Source organism: Podarcis erhardii, assembly GCF_964252035.2.
Source record: "Podarcis erhardii genome assembly, chromosome: 7".
NCBI classification, from domain to species: Eukaryota; Metazoa; Chordata; class Lepidosauria; order Squamata; family Lacertidae; genus Podarcis; species Podarcis erhardii.
Window position 1 is genome coordinate 26,987,443 of NC_138511.1, and position 20,111 is coordinate 27,007,553.

Here is a 20,111-nt window from a genome sequence, read left to right on the forward strand (position 1 = left end):
AAGTTCTTGTGGCTGAGTTTGCCGTGAAGCACATCTGAAAGTGTACCATTGAAGAAGCTAGGATTTAAGACCGCGAACGCTCAGGTAATGTGAGGAGCTTTACGAAAAAGAACCTGCACCTGTTTTGTTTTTACCGGAAAGATTTATAGACCGCTTAATCGGGAAAAAGGTAAATGGTACATATAAAATAATTATTGATAATACAGTAAAACTCAGTCCAAAAAAGTTACGTCGCTTAACTTCGGTGGGTCTACTCTGAGTAACTCTAGAATTGGCTATAACCAGTGCTTTTTTCCTTAAAAAATAAAAATGTTTAGGGGTACTCTCATTTTGACTCCCCCCAGAAAAAAAGCATCCCCCCAGAAAAAAAGCTCTGGCTATAACCCAATAAAATAAAATATAACCCAATCAAATTAGCCAAGCCCTTAAAACCCTCTGCTAGAACAAGATTGTATTGACAATCCTGAACGTGGCCAACATGAAAGTGGAACAAATAATGACACCTCCTTTAATCCTTAATTTCAGCTTTTGCCAACCTGGTGTCTTACAGCGGTTTTTGACTATCCTATCTACCAGCTGGTTGCAGTTGACATCCCAAAACATCTGGAAGGCCGCAGGCTGGCGAGGCTAATTTATTTTTTATTTATTTGGCCATCAAGGGCTTCCCCGATGTTCTCCCCTGCCACCTTGCTGCTCTCCGGTTTGATATTTAGCAATGCTGGGGGCACTGGGAACCGCCAGCTGGTTCTACACTGGTTCCCTGATAGGGCTGAGACGTGGGTGTCCTTGAAGGGTTTCTTTGTTTGAGGGCACCTGTTTGGTTCTCAGCGGCTGCTACCAATTTTCCAAAATTGGTCCCTTAACATGCAACAAGAGCTGAGCTCTTGCTTCAATGCACATTCTGGCTACAGAACCTTCTCCATGCCGCCTCTGGATGTGGGCAATGGGCAGCTGGCCTCACAATTGAGGGTTTGTTGTTGTTGTTGTTTAGTCGTTTAGTCGTGTCCGACTCTTCGTGACCCCATGGACCAGAGCACGCCAGGCACTCCTGTCTTCCACTGCCTCCTGCAGTTTGGTCAACTCATGCTGGTAGCTTCGAGAACACTATCCAGCCATCTCGTTCTCTGTCGTCCCCTTCTCCTTGTGCCTTCCATCTTTCCCAACATCAGGGTCTTTTCCAGGGACAATTGAGGGTGGAATGACCATAGATCAGCAAGGAGACGGGTGCAAAAGGGAAGAGCTCTGGACAGAAACAAGCCCTGAAAGTGCCAAAAACTTGACCCACATGTGCACTTATAATAAAAACTTTAGATAGATAGATGATAGGTAGGTAGGTAGGTAGGTAGGTAGGTAGACAGACAGACAGACAGACAGACAGACAGATAGATAGATGTAAGTTTATTACACAGCTGGTTTTGTTGTTATGGAACTTGTTGCAGGTTCTCACTGCACTCCGACACTCCTTGTGTTAATATTTCGCCATCATCTACAGAAAATGCAAAGGAAAATTATTATTATTATTATTATTATTATTATTTGTTTAATGTGAGGATGCCTCTTGGTAATGAAGGGACAGCTCTCTCACCCAAAGGAACACAGGGAGCAAAAAGCTACCGCAAGCTCAACACACATACAAATCCAGAAACCCAAACCAGGATGACGATGATCATTATTTACAACTAATTTATTACCTCTCTAGCCCACCTTTCTTCCAAGGAGCTCAGGGTGGCCTGGATAGTTCCACCCTACCCCCCATTTCATCCTAACAACAATCCTCTTAGGTAGGTTAGGCCGAGAGGCAGCGACTGAACCAGCGAGCTGCATGGCTGAGTGGGGATTTGAACCCTGGTCTCTCTCCCGGTTCCTAGGCAGATGCCCTAATCACTGCGCCACACTGGCTCTGCGATGTGTCCCCTGTTAAGCAGGAAGGTTTGTCAAGCTGGCTCAAAGTGCAGAGCTCACCTGAGCGATCCAGTCGTTGAAAGCGGAGACGCGTGTGAAAACGGTGGGTTTGCGGTAGGTGTTGCACCCGCTGGAGGAGACGAAGCTGCCTATACCGTGAACCTCCCACTTTCCGCTGGAGGGCTTGCAGTTGAGGGGGCCACCCGAGTCCCCCTGGAAACAACCAAACAGAATATGATGGAGCTTCTTTTTTTGGAAGGATGCTCTGAGTTTTCTCCTTGGAGACGACTGGGGAGTCAAAGTTGATTGTTTCAGAGCAGCTAAGGCCCGGTCATCCTTGTGGCAGCCAGCCTGATTCATAGGCTCTTGGACAGAAGTGGGGATACCCTGCCCTACCAGGCAATTTGGGCCAAGCCATGCTCAGCTGCCGCTGGATCACGTTTTGGGCCTAGCCTGAATTCCCCTGCTTAATCTTAGCTTGCTTGAACAACGCGGCCCTTGCTGCTGCATGCTTGAAGCTTATATCTCCCAGAATCATTTATGTCATACTTACAGAAATATTGTAAAGAAGTGGACTCACTAGCAGGATTTGAGTAAACACAATCAAGAAAACAAACACAGAGATTAAGACATAATAATTCAAAAATAAAAAAGCATTTGAAGCAATTTGAAAATAATTAAATGACAAGAATAGAACAATATTCAATTCAAGAATGTAATATTAAGGTATAACATAGCAAGCAGGAGAATATGTAAACAACCAGAAGAGGAAGTTGAGGGGAAGTCATGAGGGGAGGAGTGAGGGAACTGGGGAATTATATTTTTTCTTTTCTTTTTGAGATAATGTGATTGTGACGAATATAAAATTGTAATACTTAATAAAAACTATTTACAAAAAAGAAGAAGAAGCTTATATCTCCCAGGGTTGGGGCATGAGCCCCTGATACAACAACAAAAACAACAACTTACTGTATTTATACCACGCCCATCTGGCTGGGTTTCCCCAGTGATTCTGGGCAGCTCCCAACAGAATATTAAAAACGCAAAAACATTAAAAACTTACTCCAGAGGGCACCCCATCTGAGGAAGAAGAATGGGGCATTGCCCATGGGCATAGTCAGGGAGGTGGGGGGAGGGCAGCTGCCCTCCATAAATCAAGTAAATAAATAAAAATACTAAAGTAAAAATTGTAGAAAGATTTTGAAGGCTTTTTCGGAGCACTTGGGGTCAAAATTAAGAAGATACCAAGAAGATAACAAATTTAATAAAAAATGGGGGGGGGGATTTTAAGTTACTTAAAAGAACACTGTAAACAATTAAAAACATTGGCAGGATTCTAAAAAAAAAAAACCACTTGCAATGCAGCTAGAGCTATGGTGAGAATTAAGTATTAAGAAAAGATGGAGAACATTATAAGATGCAGTTGGAAAAGAATAATGATGGAAACCATGGAAGGTTGGAGGGAAGTCCAGGGATTCAGAGAATCCTATGTTTATATGATTGTGATTTATTTGTGATGATATTTGTTTAATGGCAAAAATGAATATTTTTTTTTTTTAAAGAAATAAATAAAACAACTTTTAAATTTCATTCCGAATCTGACAGAGCCAGACAGAGGGTGATGACGAGTAGGTGTCCTCTTAACATAAATCCTGGCTAGCCCAGGGCTGTGTCCCCAGATCTGCGCCCTTTATGCAATGCTTTGAAAGGGAAGCCCACGCACGGCTCTAAGTCCTCTACCCCAGTATCCTGCTTCTGCTTCCTATACTGGATAATTGAGGGGGGGGGTTAGATGCAACCACCCCCCTTCTTCCTCAAGCACCCGCCGAGCATCTAGTATTCAGAAGTACGCCGCCTCTGAAGACTCAACCTTGTGGCAACGAACACCAAGATAAAATTGCGCCTTGCAAACCCGGTGAGTTGGATTGCAAGATGCGGCGCTTCTTCTGGCTGAGGGACCGGGCACGCACCTGCGTGCCAGGCGCTCACCTTGCAGCTGGAGATCACGCCGTCGCCCCCCGCGCAGACCATGCTGCTTTTCACCGAGCTGCCCCACCAGCTGGACTTGGAGCAGGTGGCGTAATCCACCACGAGCAGGCGCCCCTGCTGCAGGATATCCGGGGACGCACCGTCAGCTGAAAGAGACCAAACACAAGGGGCTGCTGATGGCAAAGGAGGATGTTCTTGGAACCGATCTTGGGGTGGGGGATCTAGGGGGCAGGTCAGAAGGCTCTTGGGATTCTCCCCAAACCATAGCTGTGTGTCTGCTCAGCCTGCTCTCCACATGCTGATTCCTGAAGGCCCTGTCCAATCCATGACTTCCTCAAGTGCTTTCGGCAGGCTGGGCTATACAGTGGTACCTTGGGTTACATACGCTTCAGGTTACATACGTTTCAGGTTACATACTCTGCTAACCCTGAAATAGTACCTCGGGTTAAGAACTTTGCTTCAGGATGAGAACAGAAATCGCATGGCGGTGGCACAGCAGCAGCAGGAGGCCCCATTATCCAAAGTGGGGCTTCAGGTTAAGAACAGTTTCAGGTTAAGAACAGACCTCCAGAACGAATTAAGTACGTAACCAGAAGTATCACTTTATCTTTGAACTGTAATCATGCCTCTTGCATGCCTGGCCATAAAGGGGTGTCCGGGTGTAAACCTCTGACTTTAGCAAAGGAGATACAGTGGTACCTTGGGTTAAGAACTTAATTTGTTTTGGAGGTCTGTTCTTAACCTGAAACTGTTCTTAACCTGAAGCACCACTTTAGCTAATGGGGCCTGTCGTGCCATTGCTGCGCGGTTTCTGTTCTCATCCTGAAGCAAAGTTCTTAACCCGAGGTACTATTTCTGGGTTAGCGGAGTCTGTAAACTGATGCGTCTGTAACCTGAAGCGTCTGTAACCCGAGGTACCACTGTACATCTATGGCTCCATCCACATTTGCCTCTGACTGCACCTACTATTGGCCAGAAGTTTTCCTACAATGGAAAGTGGCCCTTGTGATGTGGGAGTGTTTGCCCGCCCCTTGCGCTAGTGTCCTGCCCCTCCATAGCTCAATAATTTTAAACTTCGTGGTGGGGAAATTTATTTCCTGGCCAAATCTATCTGCTTTTCAACTGGAGCTGAATAAGCCATTGGCTGTGGGCCAAAAGGGAATTGTGTTTGTGTAGCAACCCAAAAGGATGGATCTGGTGCATCAAACAGTGTGTGGGGGGGGGGAATCATAACATTGCTTACTTTGCAGCCTCCCCCATCCTGTAGCATAGCAGGGAGAGTTGGAGGCTAAGATGCTGTTGGCCTTTGGAAGACACACCAACTGGATCTTGTCGCTCAGGGTGACGTGCTTGGAGAGTTTGATCAGCGCAATATCATTCCTGGTTTCCACAGGGAGAGAGAAAGGACAGGGTGTCTGGTGCAGCTTTTGCAACTTGGTGCCTTCTGGAAGTTTTGGACTACATCTCCCATCAGCCCCAGCTTCAAAGGGCCGTGCTCCAGGGGGCTGACGGGAGTTAGTTGTCCGAAACATTTGGAGCTCACCAGAGTGATTCTCAGCTTACCCAAGGCAGGTACAGCTGGTTCTGGTTTTTGACTCTGTGGGAGATATGGGGTGCTCTGTGTGATGCTCATGGTAATGCCATGTATCCCAGATCTCCCACAAAGTCAAAACAAGATACATCCCACCACCATGTTAAGTACAACCCCAGCACTTTGACTCAAACACCTCCAGAAGGATACGCTAAATCACTCAAGGTAGAGGAACCCACTGACGCTGTGCCAAAATAGAGGAAATCAGAGATCTGCAAGCACATTTTCACATGCTAATTTATATGCATGTAGATGCACGCAGGTGGCGCTGTGGGCTAAACCACAGAGCCTAGGGCTTGCCGATCAGAAGGTTGGCGGTTCGAATCCCTGCGACGGGGTGAGCTCCTGTTGCACCTGCCAACCTAGCAGTTCGAAAGCACGTCAAAGTACAAGTAGATAAATAGGTACCACTTCAGTGGGAAGGTAAACGGCGTTTCCGTGCGCTGCTCTGGTTCGCCAGAAACGGCTTAGTCATGCTGGCCACATGACCCGGAAGCTGTACGCCGGCTCCCTCGGCCAATAAAGCGAAATGAGGGCCGCAACCCCAGAGTTGGTCACGACTGGACCCAATGGTCAGGGGTCCCTTTACCTTTACCTTTAGATGCACATTTAGAAATAATAACTTAAGCAGAAATGGAATGCATCACCAACGAGCAAAGAGAAAGAGGACACATTTTTGTATAAAATATGCATGTCCTGATTTAGATGTGCAGGTGCAGATTTAAAATTACTGCCATTCAAATGGAAATGCAGTGTGTCCCACTGTGGTGGGGAAGACCAGGTGAGCTGGGTGCCTGCTGTTCAGGTGTTGCTCACTATTGATGGGTAACTTCAAGGCTCCTCTCGCGCTCCTGTCTTACAGTACTTCTTTGACAGCCCTTCAAATAGAGTGGTGCTCTGAGACTCTTCTCCACAAGGCGGCTTCGTGTGTGTAGAAAGTAGCCTTTTGCAAAGAGGTTGCATCTATATTTATTGCCCCACCTACTTTTCCCTCTGGAATGTGGACCCTGGAAGATGACCCAGAAACTAATGTGGCCCTCAGGCTTCAAAAAGCTTCCCTACCTCTGATTTAGATACGTAGATGAAAAATCAGGCTCGTTTCCAGAACTAAAGCCACCCTAGAAGCAATTTTTGTTGCTGCTTAAAAGAAAATTTAAGCTTAAAATAAAAGGGGGAGGTCTCAGGCCTGTGCAAAGGACTTGAACAACACCCCTGCTGTGAGATGTTTCAGCAACCAGAGTGTGGGATCCAGTCAGGGCCTTTGAGCAAGCTGTCCCTTTGTTCTTTCTATTTGCAAAGCGATAACTTAGCAAGGTCAGATATAGCCTGTTATTTAAGCCTGGTTTAGGTCAAGGCTGGTTCCCATTATAAATACACTGACTTCACCCCTGGATCACCATCACTCGGTCACCATGTTCAAGTTGGTCTTCATCACTTTGATCCTGGGCTACGGTAAGTGTCTTTGGTGCAGTTAAGTTGGGGCTGTTTGGCATGCAATTCATCTTTTCATTGATAACAAGTCTCAGCCCAGCCCAAAATAGTTCTTTGGAAATGCAATGAATTCAGTTTCTTGTCTCTGGTGAAGTAGCCTCTCTCTCCAAGATGAGCTTCGTCGTGGTTCAAGAGCATACAAATTTGCACAAAATGAACATAACTTTGGAATTCCCTGCCTATTGATATCAGGGAGTCGCTTTCACTACTCTTTTCGGCGCTTGCTGAAAATGTTTTGCTTAGGCAAACCTATGGAGACATGTAGACCGTTGACACCTGCTTAATCTGGTCTTTAGCTTATCATTGATTTTAATTATGCTTTTTGAGGGTTTAAAAAGGTTCTGCTTTTTAAATGATAGTTTCATTTTTATTCTTTTTGTAAGCTCCTTTGAGGTTGTTGTTGTTTACAATCAAGCAATATATAAATTAAGAAATAAATGAAATAAATAGCCTCTGGTAGCTTTTTTTAAAAGGATGCTTCCGCCAAAAAGCCATGAACAGATTCATTAAACCAATAATGGACAAAACCAGTGTGTCCAGCTCTGGCTCTCTTGTGGTACCCAAGATGCTCATCTCAGTCTCTGTCTCTCTCCTCCCTCTCCCTAATTTTCTCTTTCATCACCCCCACACCTGCTGTCTTCTTCCAGCCCACGGCTGTGGCAAATCTGCTTATCCACCCAACATTTCCCGTGTTGTCGGAGGTGAGGACGCCAGACCCCATAGCTGGCCCTGGCAGGTAAATCCGCAATGTTTTTTCCCCACGTGTGGTGCAAGCGTCACATTTGCTTTTTAGCAGGGGAGAAATGGCCCAGTGTCGTCCTGCGGAACATCTCGCCACCAGAAGTGGTAGAAGCGGCTGCAGGTCCTGAAGTTTCCAGGCCCAGCCATGGACAGGAAGATTATAATGAGCTGTTAGCAGAGTGGATCATCCAGCACGGTGGGCTGGATCTAAATGCTGAAGGGGAGAAATGGTTTGTCGGCTGTTGCCGCTGCCTCCCATCTCCAGCTTTGGAGGAGAGACAGTCACTACCTCTCAGCCCAACCTACCTTGCAGGGTTGGTGTGTAGATGAAATGGGGAAGGCTGCAGAACCAGGCATACTGCCTTGAATTGCTGGGGATATAAATGCAGTGAATTGATATATAAGAAATGTCAAGGTGTGAGGCCAATATTGTGGTGAAGATAGCGGGTCGACACATCAAAATATTTGTTCTTGTACAGCTAACAGCCATCTGCCTTGCGGGGTTTGCTTTTCAGGTCTCCCTCCAGTATGACAAGAATGGTGTCTGGGCTCACACATGTGGAGGAACCCTGATTGAGTCCAACTGGGTCTTGACAGCTGCTCATTGCATCAGGTAAGCAGCACCCCACCAACAGCAAGGATGCTGCAGAAACCCATCAGGCTGCAATGGTCCTGAGGCTGCAATGGAGCGGTCGCCTAGTAATACTGGAACACCCACACTTAGGGTTGCCATATTCCCAAAAGTGAAAATCTGGACAAAGTTGTTGAGCATGGGGGGGGATCTCCCCCCCCCCCCATTTAAGTTTTTGGACTTTGGGGGGATTATAAAAGCATTAAAAAAAAACCCCGCCCTACTTGCCACATGTACAAGTTTTCCCAGACATTTTGCCGATTCAGCAAAAACCCACCTGAACGACTTTTTGCAGCCTGATTCCCGGATGTGTCCGAGAAAACACGGACATATGGCAGCTGTACCCACGCTACCATTCAGATTTCCTTGTTTCACATTGGTGTGTTTCACTGAACCCTTTTAGACTTAATTTTTTTAATTAAACACATTGCAAAATGGGCAAGCCAACTGCAGGAGGTCACTTTTTTGTGACATAATTTCAGAACTTGTTCACAACTTGTTCAGAAATGCCCACGGGATTTTTCTGGATGGAAGGTGCCTATAAGTTGAAAAAAGTACCAACAAAATCATGCTGCACTCTCAAACCAAGATTGTTTCGTTTGACATGTCCCATAGAACCAAAAGTGGTTCATTCATGAGAATTTTGCAAATATAGGGTAGGAGATCTGGGATAGCTCACTCAGTCAAACATGGGGCTCTTAATCACAGGGTCATGGGTGCAAAAGGGTGTGTGTGATAGGTTTTATTTCTTTATACACACAATCAAATGTCTTTCAATAAAATGTTGGTTTTATTTATTTCATCAAAATTTATGCACTCCATGATTGTAAAAAAAAAATCCCCAACAACCTTCAAAGCAGTTTAAAAAGGGGGGGGGGGGACAATAAAATTTTGATTAAAAACAACGATTTAAGACATTCATAACATTTTAATTGGTGATAAACTAAAAACAGATTAAAACACACACCAACATTCTTCATAGCTGGATAGGCTTGTCTCAGTAAAAATGTTTTAATCAGGTGCTCGGAAGAGTACAGCAAAGGAACACGAGGAGTGTCAATAGGCAGGGAGTTCCACAGTGTAGGTGCTGCCACACTAAAAGATTGATCAGGTGGAACAGATATTATGTGGTGCTTGTAACCGTGCCAGTTCCGTGGATCAAAGTGGTCAGATGGGTACGGGCATTTTGCAGGTAAGCTATCCTAAACTGCTAACACCTTGAACTTGGCCCAGTAATAACACACACACACACACACACACACACACACACACACACACACCCTGCCAAAAGACCCTGTTCATTTCTAGGAAGACAAAATACTCAGTGTATGAAGGAAGGAAGCTACTGGGAAGATATCAAGGGATCTGCATTTCATTTGATATTCACACACCCAATGCCACTGCCTGTTCCATATGTCTGTAGCTCCAGTCGGACTTACCGCGTCCTTTTGGGCAAACAAAACCTGGAAGTAGAGGAGGCCGGCTCTGTGGCTGTTGCTGTGGAAAAGTTGATCGTCCACGAGAAGTGGAACTCCTTCTTGGTCATGTAAGTTGACGTGGGATCCAGAGAGTCAGGCGAGGGCTGCCCAAGTCCTGATCCTGCCAAAATAATTTCTGCCGGTATCTGGCTTTGCTAGTGGGAAATCACATCAGGGAAATCACACAGGAACTTGAGTGTGTTGCTGTTGTTGTTTGGGGTGTGTGTCTGCTTACGGGATGACCTGTTAAATTGGTTTGCCAATGCTGACAGGCAAATTATCAGCACTGCCTTAAGACATATGATGATGGCTGTGTTGGGAATATTCCATTCCACCTTAAGGAGCAGACATGGAACTGTTGCGTGTCGCATGTCTGTTTACATTCCAGCACAGCTTGCTGGGAACTTCCATTATGTGTATAGCTTTTCCTTTTCTCTGTCTCTCTGTGAAGACAAAGAGAGAGATGACATGTTTCTTTGTCCTGGTTTATGATTATTAAATCCGTAGTTGTAGTATGCTTCCACAAGCCTCACGCCTATTCTGTGTGCAGAGTTCGCTTGGCTGATATAGTGTGCCCTGGCTTTGAAGCCTGGGTCACTGGTTTATTTTGCAGCAGAGGCTGATGGGTCTTCACAGTGGGACGGCTGGAAGGAGATGACCCAGCTGGGGCTAGCCAGCTGGCCTTGCAACCCTCTGCATGCTGACAGGCTGCTGGCTTAGAGAACTTGAAAAGTGGATTTAACAAATGCAGACACTGTTGCAGAAATGGCATGCCTTTTTTCCTGACAAGAGTTGCATTTCCTGGGGGTATTCTGCTGCAGGGGTGTATACGCTCATGCCAGGTGGCATCAGTCATTTCTCTCTTTCTTCCACCCCTTTTCTCTCTCTTTTTGCCACCCTTCCCTGTCCTTTTTCCTGACACCCCCTTCTCTCTCTCTTCTTCTGTCTCTCAATCTCTCGTTCTCCCCCATCCATCATTCAGCAAGCTGCCAGGGGAATAACAGATTTCACCCTCTTGGGTTGGTGGCAGTTGCAGTCCAAACTAGGGTTACCAGATGTCCCCGGTTCCTGGGGACAGTCCCCGGATTTGTAAATCTGTCCAGGAACAAGTTCCATCCCCAGAATGTCCCCAGATTTGCAAATCTGTCCCTGGGAAACGTAGCAGTGGCAGCCTCAGCAGCCCGGAGCCAGCCTGGTAGTGCAGTTGGCTCTGGCTGGCTTCAGGAGCTGCTTGCTACTCGCTGCCATGGCGCCCGCCATTTTTCCTCGCCAGAAGTCCCCATATGATGTGTCTTGTGCGATCTCCTGCCCCCTTCCCTTTGTTTTGACTGATTGGGGGAGGCTTGGGAGTCGCGGGCGGGCGGCCGTTGCCCAGTTTTTTGAAACTCTGTGCATTTATGTTTCATAGGGTGCAAAAGAAGGGCTTTGCACCTTTATACAATATGCATGTGTGCTTGGGCCCAGGATGCCTCACCATCCCCACTACTGACTCCCTGTTGCTACTCAGCTTCAAAAAAAAGGGGGGGAAGGGTCCCCGGATTCATTGAAAAAAATCTGGTAACCATAGTCCAAACATCTGGAGGGCATGAGGTTGGGGAAGGCTGGAGAATATTAAGTTTGACCCATCTGGGTGAAAAGCTGCTTTCGAAAACCAAAACATAAACCTCTGTCCCCTCTTGACGTCGCTTTTCAGCAACGACATTGCCCTCCTCAAACTGGCCGAGCATGTGCAGTTCAGTGACACGATCCAGGCCTCTTGCCTCCCTGCCGCAGACGCCGTGCTAGCCCAGGATTACCCCTGCTACATCACTGGATGGGGACGACTCTGGAGTAAGTTGGGTGTCCCTGTCCTGGGCGTGAGCATTCTGGAAACAGCTGGACAACGACCAAAGACTGCATCCACTGCCAGTCCTACTGAGAGTGGACCTATTGAAGTTCATGAACACTACTAACTTATGTTCATTCACTTCATTGGGTCTACTCTGAGTACAACTTCAGTTGGATACAAGGTACCAAAGCTCCCCCAGAACGTCTCAAAAGATTCTTCTATGTACACGAAGAAGGAGGCTCACTTTTCGCAGCTCAATGTCTGTGTTGTGTGCCTGCCTTGAAGAAGATGGGATGAATCTGTCAATTTGAGTTTCTCTCAGTTTCTCATTTTTACAGTCTTAAATTCAGTGTTCCACATTTCCGTATCAGTTTGCAAATTTCTTTCTTTCTTTTTTTTTTAAATACCTATGGAAAACAATCAGCATTTTAGAGTGAATTTCTCTTAAGACACACATTCTTGGATGCAATTTCCCCTTACATACACATTTATTTCTTTCACAAAACAATTTCCCCCAACAGAATACATATGTCTGTGTTGTTTTTACTAATCTATGCATTTTATACAAACTTTCTCCTAAGGTACACTTTTTTTGCACACCGCTTGTTTGGAGAACTATAATACAACTTTCAATTAAGTGGGAATACTCAAGAGTAGCTGTGTTTCAGTCTGCCTATTGATTCAGAAAATGCAAATTAGATAAGTTTGCATTAAAATTCAAACCAAGCCAAGTTCCTCATCATCCCTACTCTTAAGCATCTCTCTGTTGACTGTGTGTCTGTGTGTTAAGGGTGCATGATTTTGGGCTTTCTGGTCCAGCACATGGGGGGGGCACTAGTCCCACCCAATTTTGAAATCTGGTCCCCAATAGCACCCCAAGGAGTAATGCGACCCTCTGCCCAAAAGAAGATTCCCCACTATTCATGCAGAGTTGCCAGCTTTTGATTTCATAAATTCAGGTAGCCTGGGAAAGGGCAGATGGCAGATCAAAGTGGTATACAGGGTCAAGCAGGTTGTGTGTAAATGTGGTTTTGACTCTTTGGGAAAGACTCCTTACCACTCTCCTGTCTGTTCCACTCTGCAGCCAATGGCCCCATCTCTGACAACCTTCAGCAGGCCTTGCTTCCTGTGGTAGATCATCAGACTTGCACCAAATGGGACTGGTGGGGCTCCATGGTCAAGACCACAATGGTGTGCGCAGGAGGTGATGGTGTTGTTTCAGGTTGCAACGTAAGTCTCCCCAAACCCTTCCTTCCTCATAGAGGCTTCCCTGCTTTCTCACTCTGAAGAACGTTGCTTGTGGTTTCACTTAGTTTGCACATTTTTCTCCATGAAAACAGAGAGCGGTCCTTGCTTGAATCCTGACTCAGTCACTTGTGCCAAGCCACTTAGGAAGTTGTGTTAGCAGACCTTTGCAGCTTGGGTGAATTAGATTGGAATAATCACTTACCATTTCTGGAGTTCAAAGGCTTTATTCATGCAGGAACTGTTCGTGGAATGTGTGAAGACGAGACAGAGAAAATAAGAGATATTGTATGGCGAGAGCAACAAACAAAATGGCTCAGCTTTTAGGGGTGGAGTTAACTTAGGCATAGAAGCTACAAGCTAGTGCTGGCTAGAATGCTACACAACCAGTTTCCTCTGGTGGTTAAAGTAAAACATGCATTAGCTAGAAGTGCAGGAGAAGGAAATTAATTTGCTGTTCTCCAGATCAGATCAAAACTTTATTAGCAAAGCCAACAGGCCACAGCTATACAAGAATTAAAAATAAAAATAAGAATAAAAAGAAGAAAAGAGCAGGCAAAAGGAGGTCCGTCAGATGAACAAGTCTGTCACTCAGATGGTGGCCCTCAATTTCACAGCTCTCTCGATGTACCTCGCGACCTTCTCTGTTATCTGACTATCCGTATCAGATAAGAGAAAATACAGTGTAATGTCTGGTGAGCGGCCGGGGTTGGAGAGAATGAGTGGAGTAATAATCTCATTCCTTAGGTCTTTGTAAATGGGGCAGGATAGGAGGACGTGGGACACTGTTTCCGTGTTACCATCTCCACATGGGCAGAGACGTTTTTCAAATGGAGTCTTTTGATAACGACCTTCGAGTACGGCAGAAGGAAGAACATCCCATCTAGCCAATGTAAAGGCACGTCTGTATTTTGGGATGGTTAATTTAAACAGATATGAAGCTGGGGAGTCAAAATGAGAAGGGGGAGAGTAGGTATACCATGGGCACAGTTTCTTTAAGATAGTCAGGTTGTTTTGCCGTTCAATGTCTTTCAGGCGCTGGCCTATTAGACTCTTTGCTTTAATGAGGCCCATTGATAGTAGGGACTGTGAATGCAAACCGCATGTAAGGAGTTTTTGATGCACAGTTTTGAACCACTTGCTTTTGTGAGGGTCTTGCATTACTAGAGGCAGTAGACCAGGTGGATTTAGATTAAGACGAAGCCAATAGTTGAATGTTCTTTGCCAGGTCTGAGTTTCTACGGATGGAAGGCAGGCCTCGAGTCGTAATGCTGCGTTTGGAACACAGGTGGGGACGCCGAATATCTGCCTTAGGAATTTAGACTGAACAGTTTCAAGACTGGAGCAGTGGTTCCCCGTCCAGATTTGTGCCCCATACAGTAACTGCGCCAGAGGTTTTGCTTGAAAAACTTCAAGGGCTGCTGGGATGTATCTGCCCCCCTTCGTGTAAAAGAAGCGGGACAGCATCTTAATACTTTGAGCTGCTTTTTCTTTGGCACATTTTTGATGGACATCCCAGGACCCAGTCGACTGGAAAACGATGCCCAGATATTTGAAGGCTTTAACCTGTTCAATTGTCTGGTTATCCATCCTCCAGCTGTACTGTCTGTGTTTCCTTGCAAAAACCATAATTTTGGTTTTCTGATAGTTTATTGCCAGTTGCTCTCTCCTGCAGTATGCTGAAAGTTCACCTATGAGCCTATTTAAGCCTATTCTTGTTCGAGATAGGAGTATCGCATCATCAGCATACAAAAGTACTGATATTGATTTGTCAGCCAGTTTGGGGGCGTGGAAGTCCGGAGATGACAAACAGTTAACCATATCATTGATGTAAAAGTTGAATAGAACTGGGGCCAGGATGCAACCTTGCTTGACCCCCTTGCTGACAGGAACTGGTCCTATAAGATGGCCATTTAACGAAGTTCTTACATGCAGCACCGTGTCTTTATATAAACAGCTGATCAGAAATAATAGTCTTTTGTCTATACTTGATGTGCTCAATTTATCCCAGAGTCTTGCACGTGGAATTGAATCGAAAGCAGCCTTTAGATCGATAAAGGCTGCATATAGCACCCCACGGGTTTTTTTGGCATATTTGTCAATTAAATAGGCTAGGGTGAAGCAATGGTCTATGGTGGATCTGCCTTGTCTGAAACCCGCTTGCTCTTCCGCTAGAATAGCTTCAGTTTCCAGCCAGCTAGTTAGCTTAATATAAAGATGTTTGGCATATAGTTTGCTGGGTATAGGCAGAAGGCTGATTGGTCTATAGCTCGCCGGGTCTGGCATAGGTCCTTTTTTATAGATTGGAATAACTATTGCCTCAGTCCAACCATCTGGGAGTAAACCCGTTGAGTCGATCCAAGAGAATAAAGACGCCAGCAGGGGGGCCCACCAGCCAATGTTGGACTTCAGAAGTTCGGCAGGGATGTAATCATTCCCTGGGGCCTTGTTGTTCTTTAATTGTGCGATTAAGTTCTCAACTTCCTTTACAGTTACTGGTGGCCAATGAGGTAGGTCCTCCAATTGAATGCATAGTTTGTAATGTTGGGCTTCCTGGTCATAGAACAGAGATTGAAAATGGCGCAACCACTCCATTGGTTCCACTGTACAGATGGAATTAGTACGCTCCTGATCCAGTAGACCAGATATGGTTCGCCAAAAGCAAGTAGTATCTTTCTCGTGTGATGCCTTAACCAAACTGTGCCATGCGGCTCTTTCAGCTTCCAGTTTCTTTCTCCTTAGTAATTGTTTGTAAGACCGTCTCAGATAAATATAAGCATTAAGTAGGGGAGCAGTCCCTAATTTCCTATATCTCTGGTAGGCTGTTCTCATTTGTCTCCTTGTTTGCCTGCACTCCAGGTCGAACCAGCTAGCTCCGTCCTTTGCCCTCTTTGTAGCGGCGCTTTGTATCACTGTTGTTAAATGGGGTTTCAATCTTTCCGAAAGTAATTTAAAGCGTTCCATAATCGCATCTACTGAATTGCCTGACACAATAGCGGAGCGAATAAGCTTTAACTCCACTGACTGAAGAAGGAGGGTTAGATTTTCATTCAGTATTGGGGACCATTTGAGTCTTTTGGGAGCAGGTATACCCAAATTTACAGAAGGTATATATTGTGGCTCGGCAATAGAATAGTCAAAAGGCCGACCTGCAAGCTCTAAAATTAGAGGTAGGTGATCACTCAGAGTATTGTGGCCCACTTGAAACTTCCTTACAAGGCTGTGAGCAAATCTTGAGATTAGAATATAATCTATAACGCTTCCCCCAGCCTTGGAAAAATGGGTATATTCCCCGGGGCGATCCCCCTCTATGTTGCCGTTTAATATCAGCAGTTCCCTCCGTCTGGCAGCCTGCACTAAGCAGAGACCTGAAAAATTACTTCTGCTATCTTTGGACAGTCGTGTCGCACCAATATCCGTCTGTTCTTCAGGGTCCATAAATAGGTTGAAGTGAGTGTATAGACTATTGTCATCTGTTCCTATACGAGCGTTAAAGTCTCCACACACAATAGTCAGGGCAGACGAGTAAGTAGATTCGAGAGGCTCTAAAAGCGCCTCTAGCTCAGCCCATGTAGCCTTGGCCACGGGATTTTTTTGGCCTGGGGGAATATAGACATTGACCAGCAGAAGAGTAGTTCTCTTGAAGCTAAGTAGAGCGGCTGTTGCTAAAGAATTGCAGCTGGGTAGGGCTGTTAGAGAGTGCGCCAGCTCCGTGGAAATGAAGCAAGCTAGGCCACCACTAGATCTGCCGCCCCTTAGAGATGGAGAGGCAGGCAGGTAGTGGCAGTTATACCCATTGAGAAATATAGGGTCATTCTGCCATGTCTCCTGAAAGAAGATGATGTCAAATTGCTTAAGGTAGCACAAAAATTGTTGGTTGTTTTTCTTGGCGTGCCAACCCGCGATATTCCAAGACAGCACTTTTAGGCCCCGGGCCCTTCGGGGAGCTGGGTCTATGTCACCACGTCCAGCAATTCTTTGGTGTCTAAAAAAACACACCCATTGGCTCTTTTCGAGGATGACTGCTTGGAGAGAGTGTAGTGATCCTCTCTTCTTGGTGATTTGGGGCTAGATTTTGGAGTTGGGGGGGAAGCTAATTCGTTCGGAGACAATTTAAGATAGCTGTGCCAGGAGCTTTGAGATTTCACACCTTGATTTGGTCTTACTTTATTGTACATCACAGGGGGCTCAGATTGTAATTCCACGTCTACACATTTAAAGGTGCCTCCCACTGTCTTCTTATCCACTAGACATTTGGGAGATATGGGCTGCACATGCGGGTCCTTCATTGACTGTTCTCCAGCATTTATAATGTGCTTTAAACGTATAGTGTGTGTGCAGGGATGGAGAAACAAGGTGTGTGGGACTCTTTAAGGGGATTTGGATAGTGGCAGGGGGGAATGGGGCCAAAGGACAGGGGAAACATATGGGAGGAATATTGGATGCAAACACCAACCCTGAAAACCCTACCTACAAGTTGCATTGCAGACAGAAATTCAAATAGTTTGGGAACTGCTGTAAGGCAAGGATGGGGAGTCTGTGCCCCTCCATCACACACTAACACTCCAGATATTGTTGAACTGCCATCATCCCCAGCCAGCTTGGCCAATGTTCAGGGATGATGGGGGAGGGGGTTGTAGTCCAGCAGCATCTGGAGAGCCACAGGTTCAACCTGCATAAAACAGACACACAAACCTATGGACACTGTCAAGCACAGAAGTGAGCTTTGTCAACCCAGGACTCCACTTCCATTTTGCCCTGCCCTTGGATCATAATAGAAAAATAGAGGTATATGAATCCTGTTTTTCTTCTGGCAGGGGGATTCAGGAGGACCCTTGAACTGCCAAGGGGGCAGCAACTGGGAGGTTCATGGCATCGTGAGCTTTGGATCAGGGTTGGGCTGCAACACTGCTAAGAAGCCGACCGTTTTCACCCGTGTGTCTGCTTACATTGATTGGATTCGGGAGGTGAGGTTCCTGTCTTTTGCCCAGCAAAGCTGCAATGATCTGGATGGAAGGCCTAATTCATACCTGTGCAGCTGACTTTTCTTTTTCTTGAGTGCCAATCTTGGAAACTTTAACATCTAGCTTCTGCATAATTTCTTGTTCAGAACTCAAAAGAGTTCTCAGTGTCCAAATGCTGGAATCCAGCATCTGCGTTAACTGAGAAGTATATTTTATCATTTCATTGGGAGCAGTTTGGGAGTGGGATTCCAGCTTTAGGGCACAGTAGATGGTCCCCAGTCAAATCTTCAACCTTTTGGTATATTCTGGTTTTGTTTTGTTTTTTTTTTTGGGGGGGGGGAGATTCAGTCCAACTGATTAATTGACACGTTTAACTGGGAGTAACCCCATTTGAATGTTGGCATGTCTTTTAATCTGTTTTCAGTTTATTGTTGATTTTAATTAACCTTTGTGTGTTTTAAATAGCTTTTTTTTGGGGGGGGGGTTATTCTTATTGATGATTATATTGTTTTCTTTTTGCTTAAGGGTATTTTTTTAAAAACAACAACAAACCAATCAAGAGGGTATTAAAAAATTATTAAATAAATAAATAAGGTAATTGAGCTTTGGTTCCATTGAACCCACTGGGATTTTAAGTCATGACTTACTGTAAGTCTCATTTTCATTGGGGGCCAAAATCCCCACACTAAAATGCAGAAGGGGCATTTGGCCGGCCAGGAACAAAGACTGAGTTCAGCAAGCTGTTTGCATCTGGCCCATCCTGGCTATTATTGTATCCTGATACCTAAATTCTAATGCCCAAATTCACATATATATATATTTGGTCTCTTTTCCTCCTCTAGAAACTGAATGAGAACTGAAGAGCCCACACTATGACCTTGTGGATCAATATGAGAAAATCTTAATAAACCACCAGAACTGCAACCAATAAACCATCACAACTGCTCTCGTGTCAATGCGTTGTGTTTTTTTCCTGCTCTCACTTGAAATGCTTGGAATCACTCACACTGGTTGGAGTGTGGAGCCTTTTCTGAGTCCAAAGACTGCATTTCTTTCTGGGCATCATTCTGGAGGGCCGCATGCCAAGGCTGGGGAGGGCCAGAGGCATAAGTGGGTGGAGCAATGGGTGTGAATTTTACCTTTGAACAACAGGCTAATTTCCGTATGTAACACTCTCTCCCCTGCATCCAGAAAAGTGAGAGATATTGTCAGAGTGCATGGAAACACTGCAGACAGACAAATGCACTCAAGGAGGGCACAAAGCAGGGTGTGGCCTTGGGAGAGTTCTGAGATCCAGAGATCCAGTGGGTCACATTCAGCTCCCAGGCCTGAGGCAACCCTCCCCACCTCTCCAGTTTACACCCTTTCTGGTTCACAGGTGAAAAACTGGAAGGCTCTTCTTGGGTATATACTTCAGCTGACCCTATATACAGTGGTACCTTGGGTTACATACGCTTCAGGTTACATACGCTTCAGGTTACAGACTCCGCTAACCCAAAAATAGTACCTCGGGTTAAGAACTTTGCTTCAAGATGAGAATAGAAATCGTGCTCCAGCGGCGTGGTGGCAGCAGGAGGCCCCATTAGCTAAAGCGGTGATTCAGGTTAAGAACAGTTTCAGGTTAAGAATGGATCTCCAGAATGAATTAAATACTTAACCCAAGGTACCACTGTACCACAGTCTGTCCCTCTTTTCTCATTGACTGTATATCAATGCCATCGAATCACAGCCAGTGAAATTATGGGGCCAAATGACCCACTTCTGAATGGCGCTAATGGAAAGCAGGGTGAACCCAGGGCAGTGACTCATCCAGAGACCCAATGGGCAGCCTCCTCTGTGACTGGATGGTGGTGGGTTCAAAGGACCATTTCTTACTTGAACGCCTTGATTTCTTACAGCACACAAGGGCAGCTTCTTTTCAGTACGGCTGTCTCGCTTCAGCAAACAGCTTGGGAATTCACTGAATTGCAGAGTTGGAAGGGACCCCAAGTCTAGCCCAACTCTCTGCAATGCAGGAATCAGATGGCTTTGGAAAGTCTAAGCAAGAGGGGATGTTGCTCCATAATTGTACGCGGTTGTCGGGTACAGAATCCTACCCTTCGTCCTGAAAAGAAGAGCCAATTGAAAGCATTTCATTTGGAAGAAAGGGGAGGGAGGGAGGGAGGGAGGGAGGGAGAGAGAGAGAGAGAGAGAGAGAGAGGAAGGAAGGGGAGGATAGAGTGTGTGCACCCAAATATCTAAATGGCGGACT

The 20,111-nt window shown here is 45.7% G+C and overlaps 1 protein-coding gene across 1 annotated transcript; it reads left to right on the forward strand.

Moving 5' to 3' along the window:
- The first annotated feature begins 6,797 nt into the window (after positions 1-6,797).
- LOC309346952 (chymotrypsin-C-like) lies at positions 6,798-18,795 on the forward strand. Its single transcript, XM_081871349.1, has 8 exons — positions 6,798-6,934; positions 7,621-7,709; positions 8,230-8,327; positions 9,769-9,891; positions 11,517-11,653; positions 12,736-12,881; positions 17,714-17,863; positions 18,703-18,795. The coding sequence occupies exons 1-8, from the start codon at positions 6,895-6,897 to the stop codon at positions 18,718-18,720; spliced, it is 801 nt and encodes a 266-aa protein (XP_081727475.1). The 5' UTR covers positions 6,798-6,894; the 3' UTR covers positions 18,721-18,795.
- Positions 18,796-20,111: the final 1,316 nt, after the last annotated feature.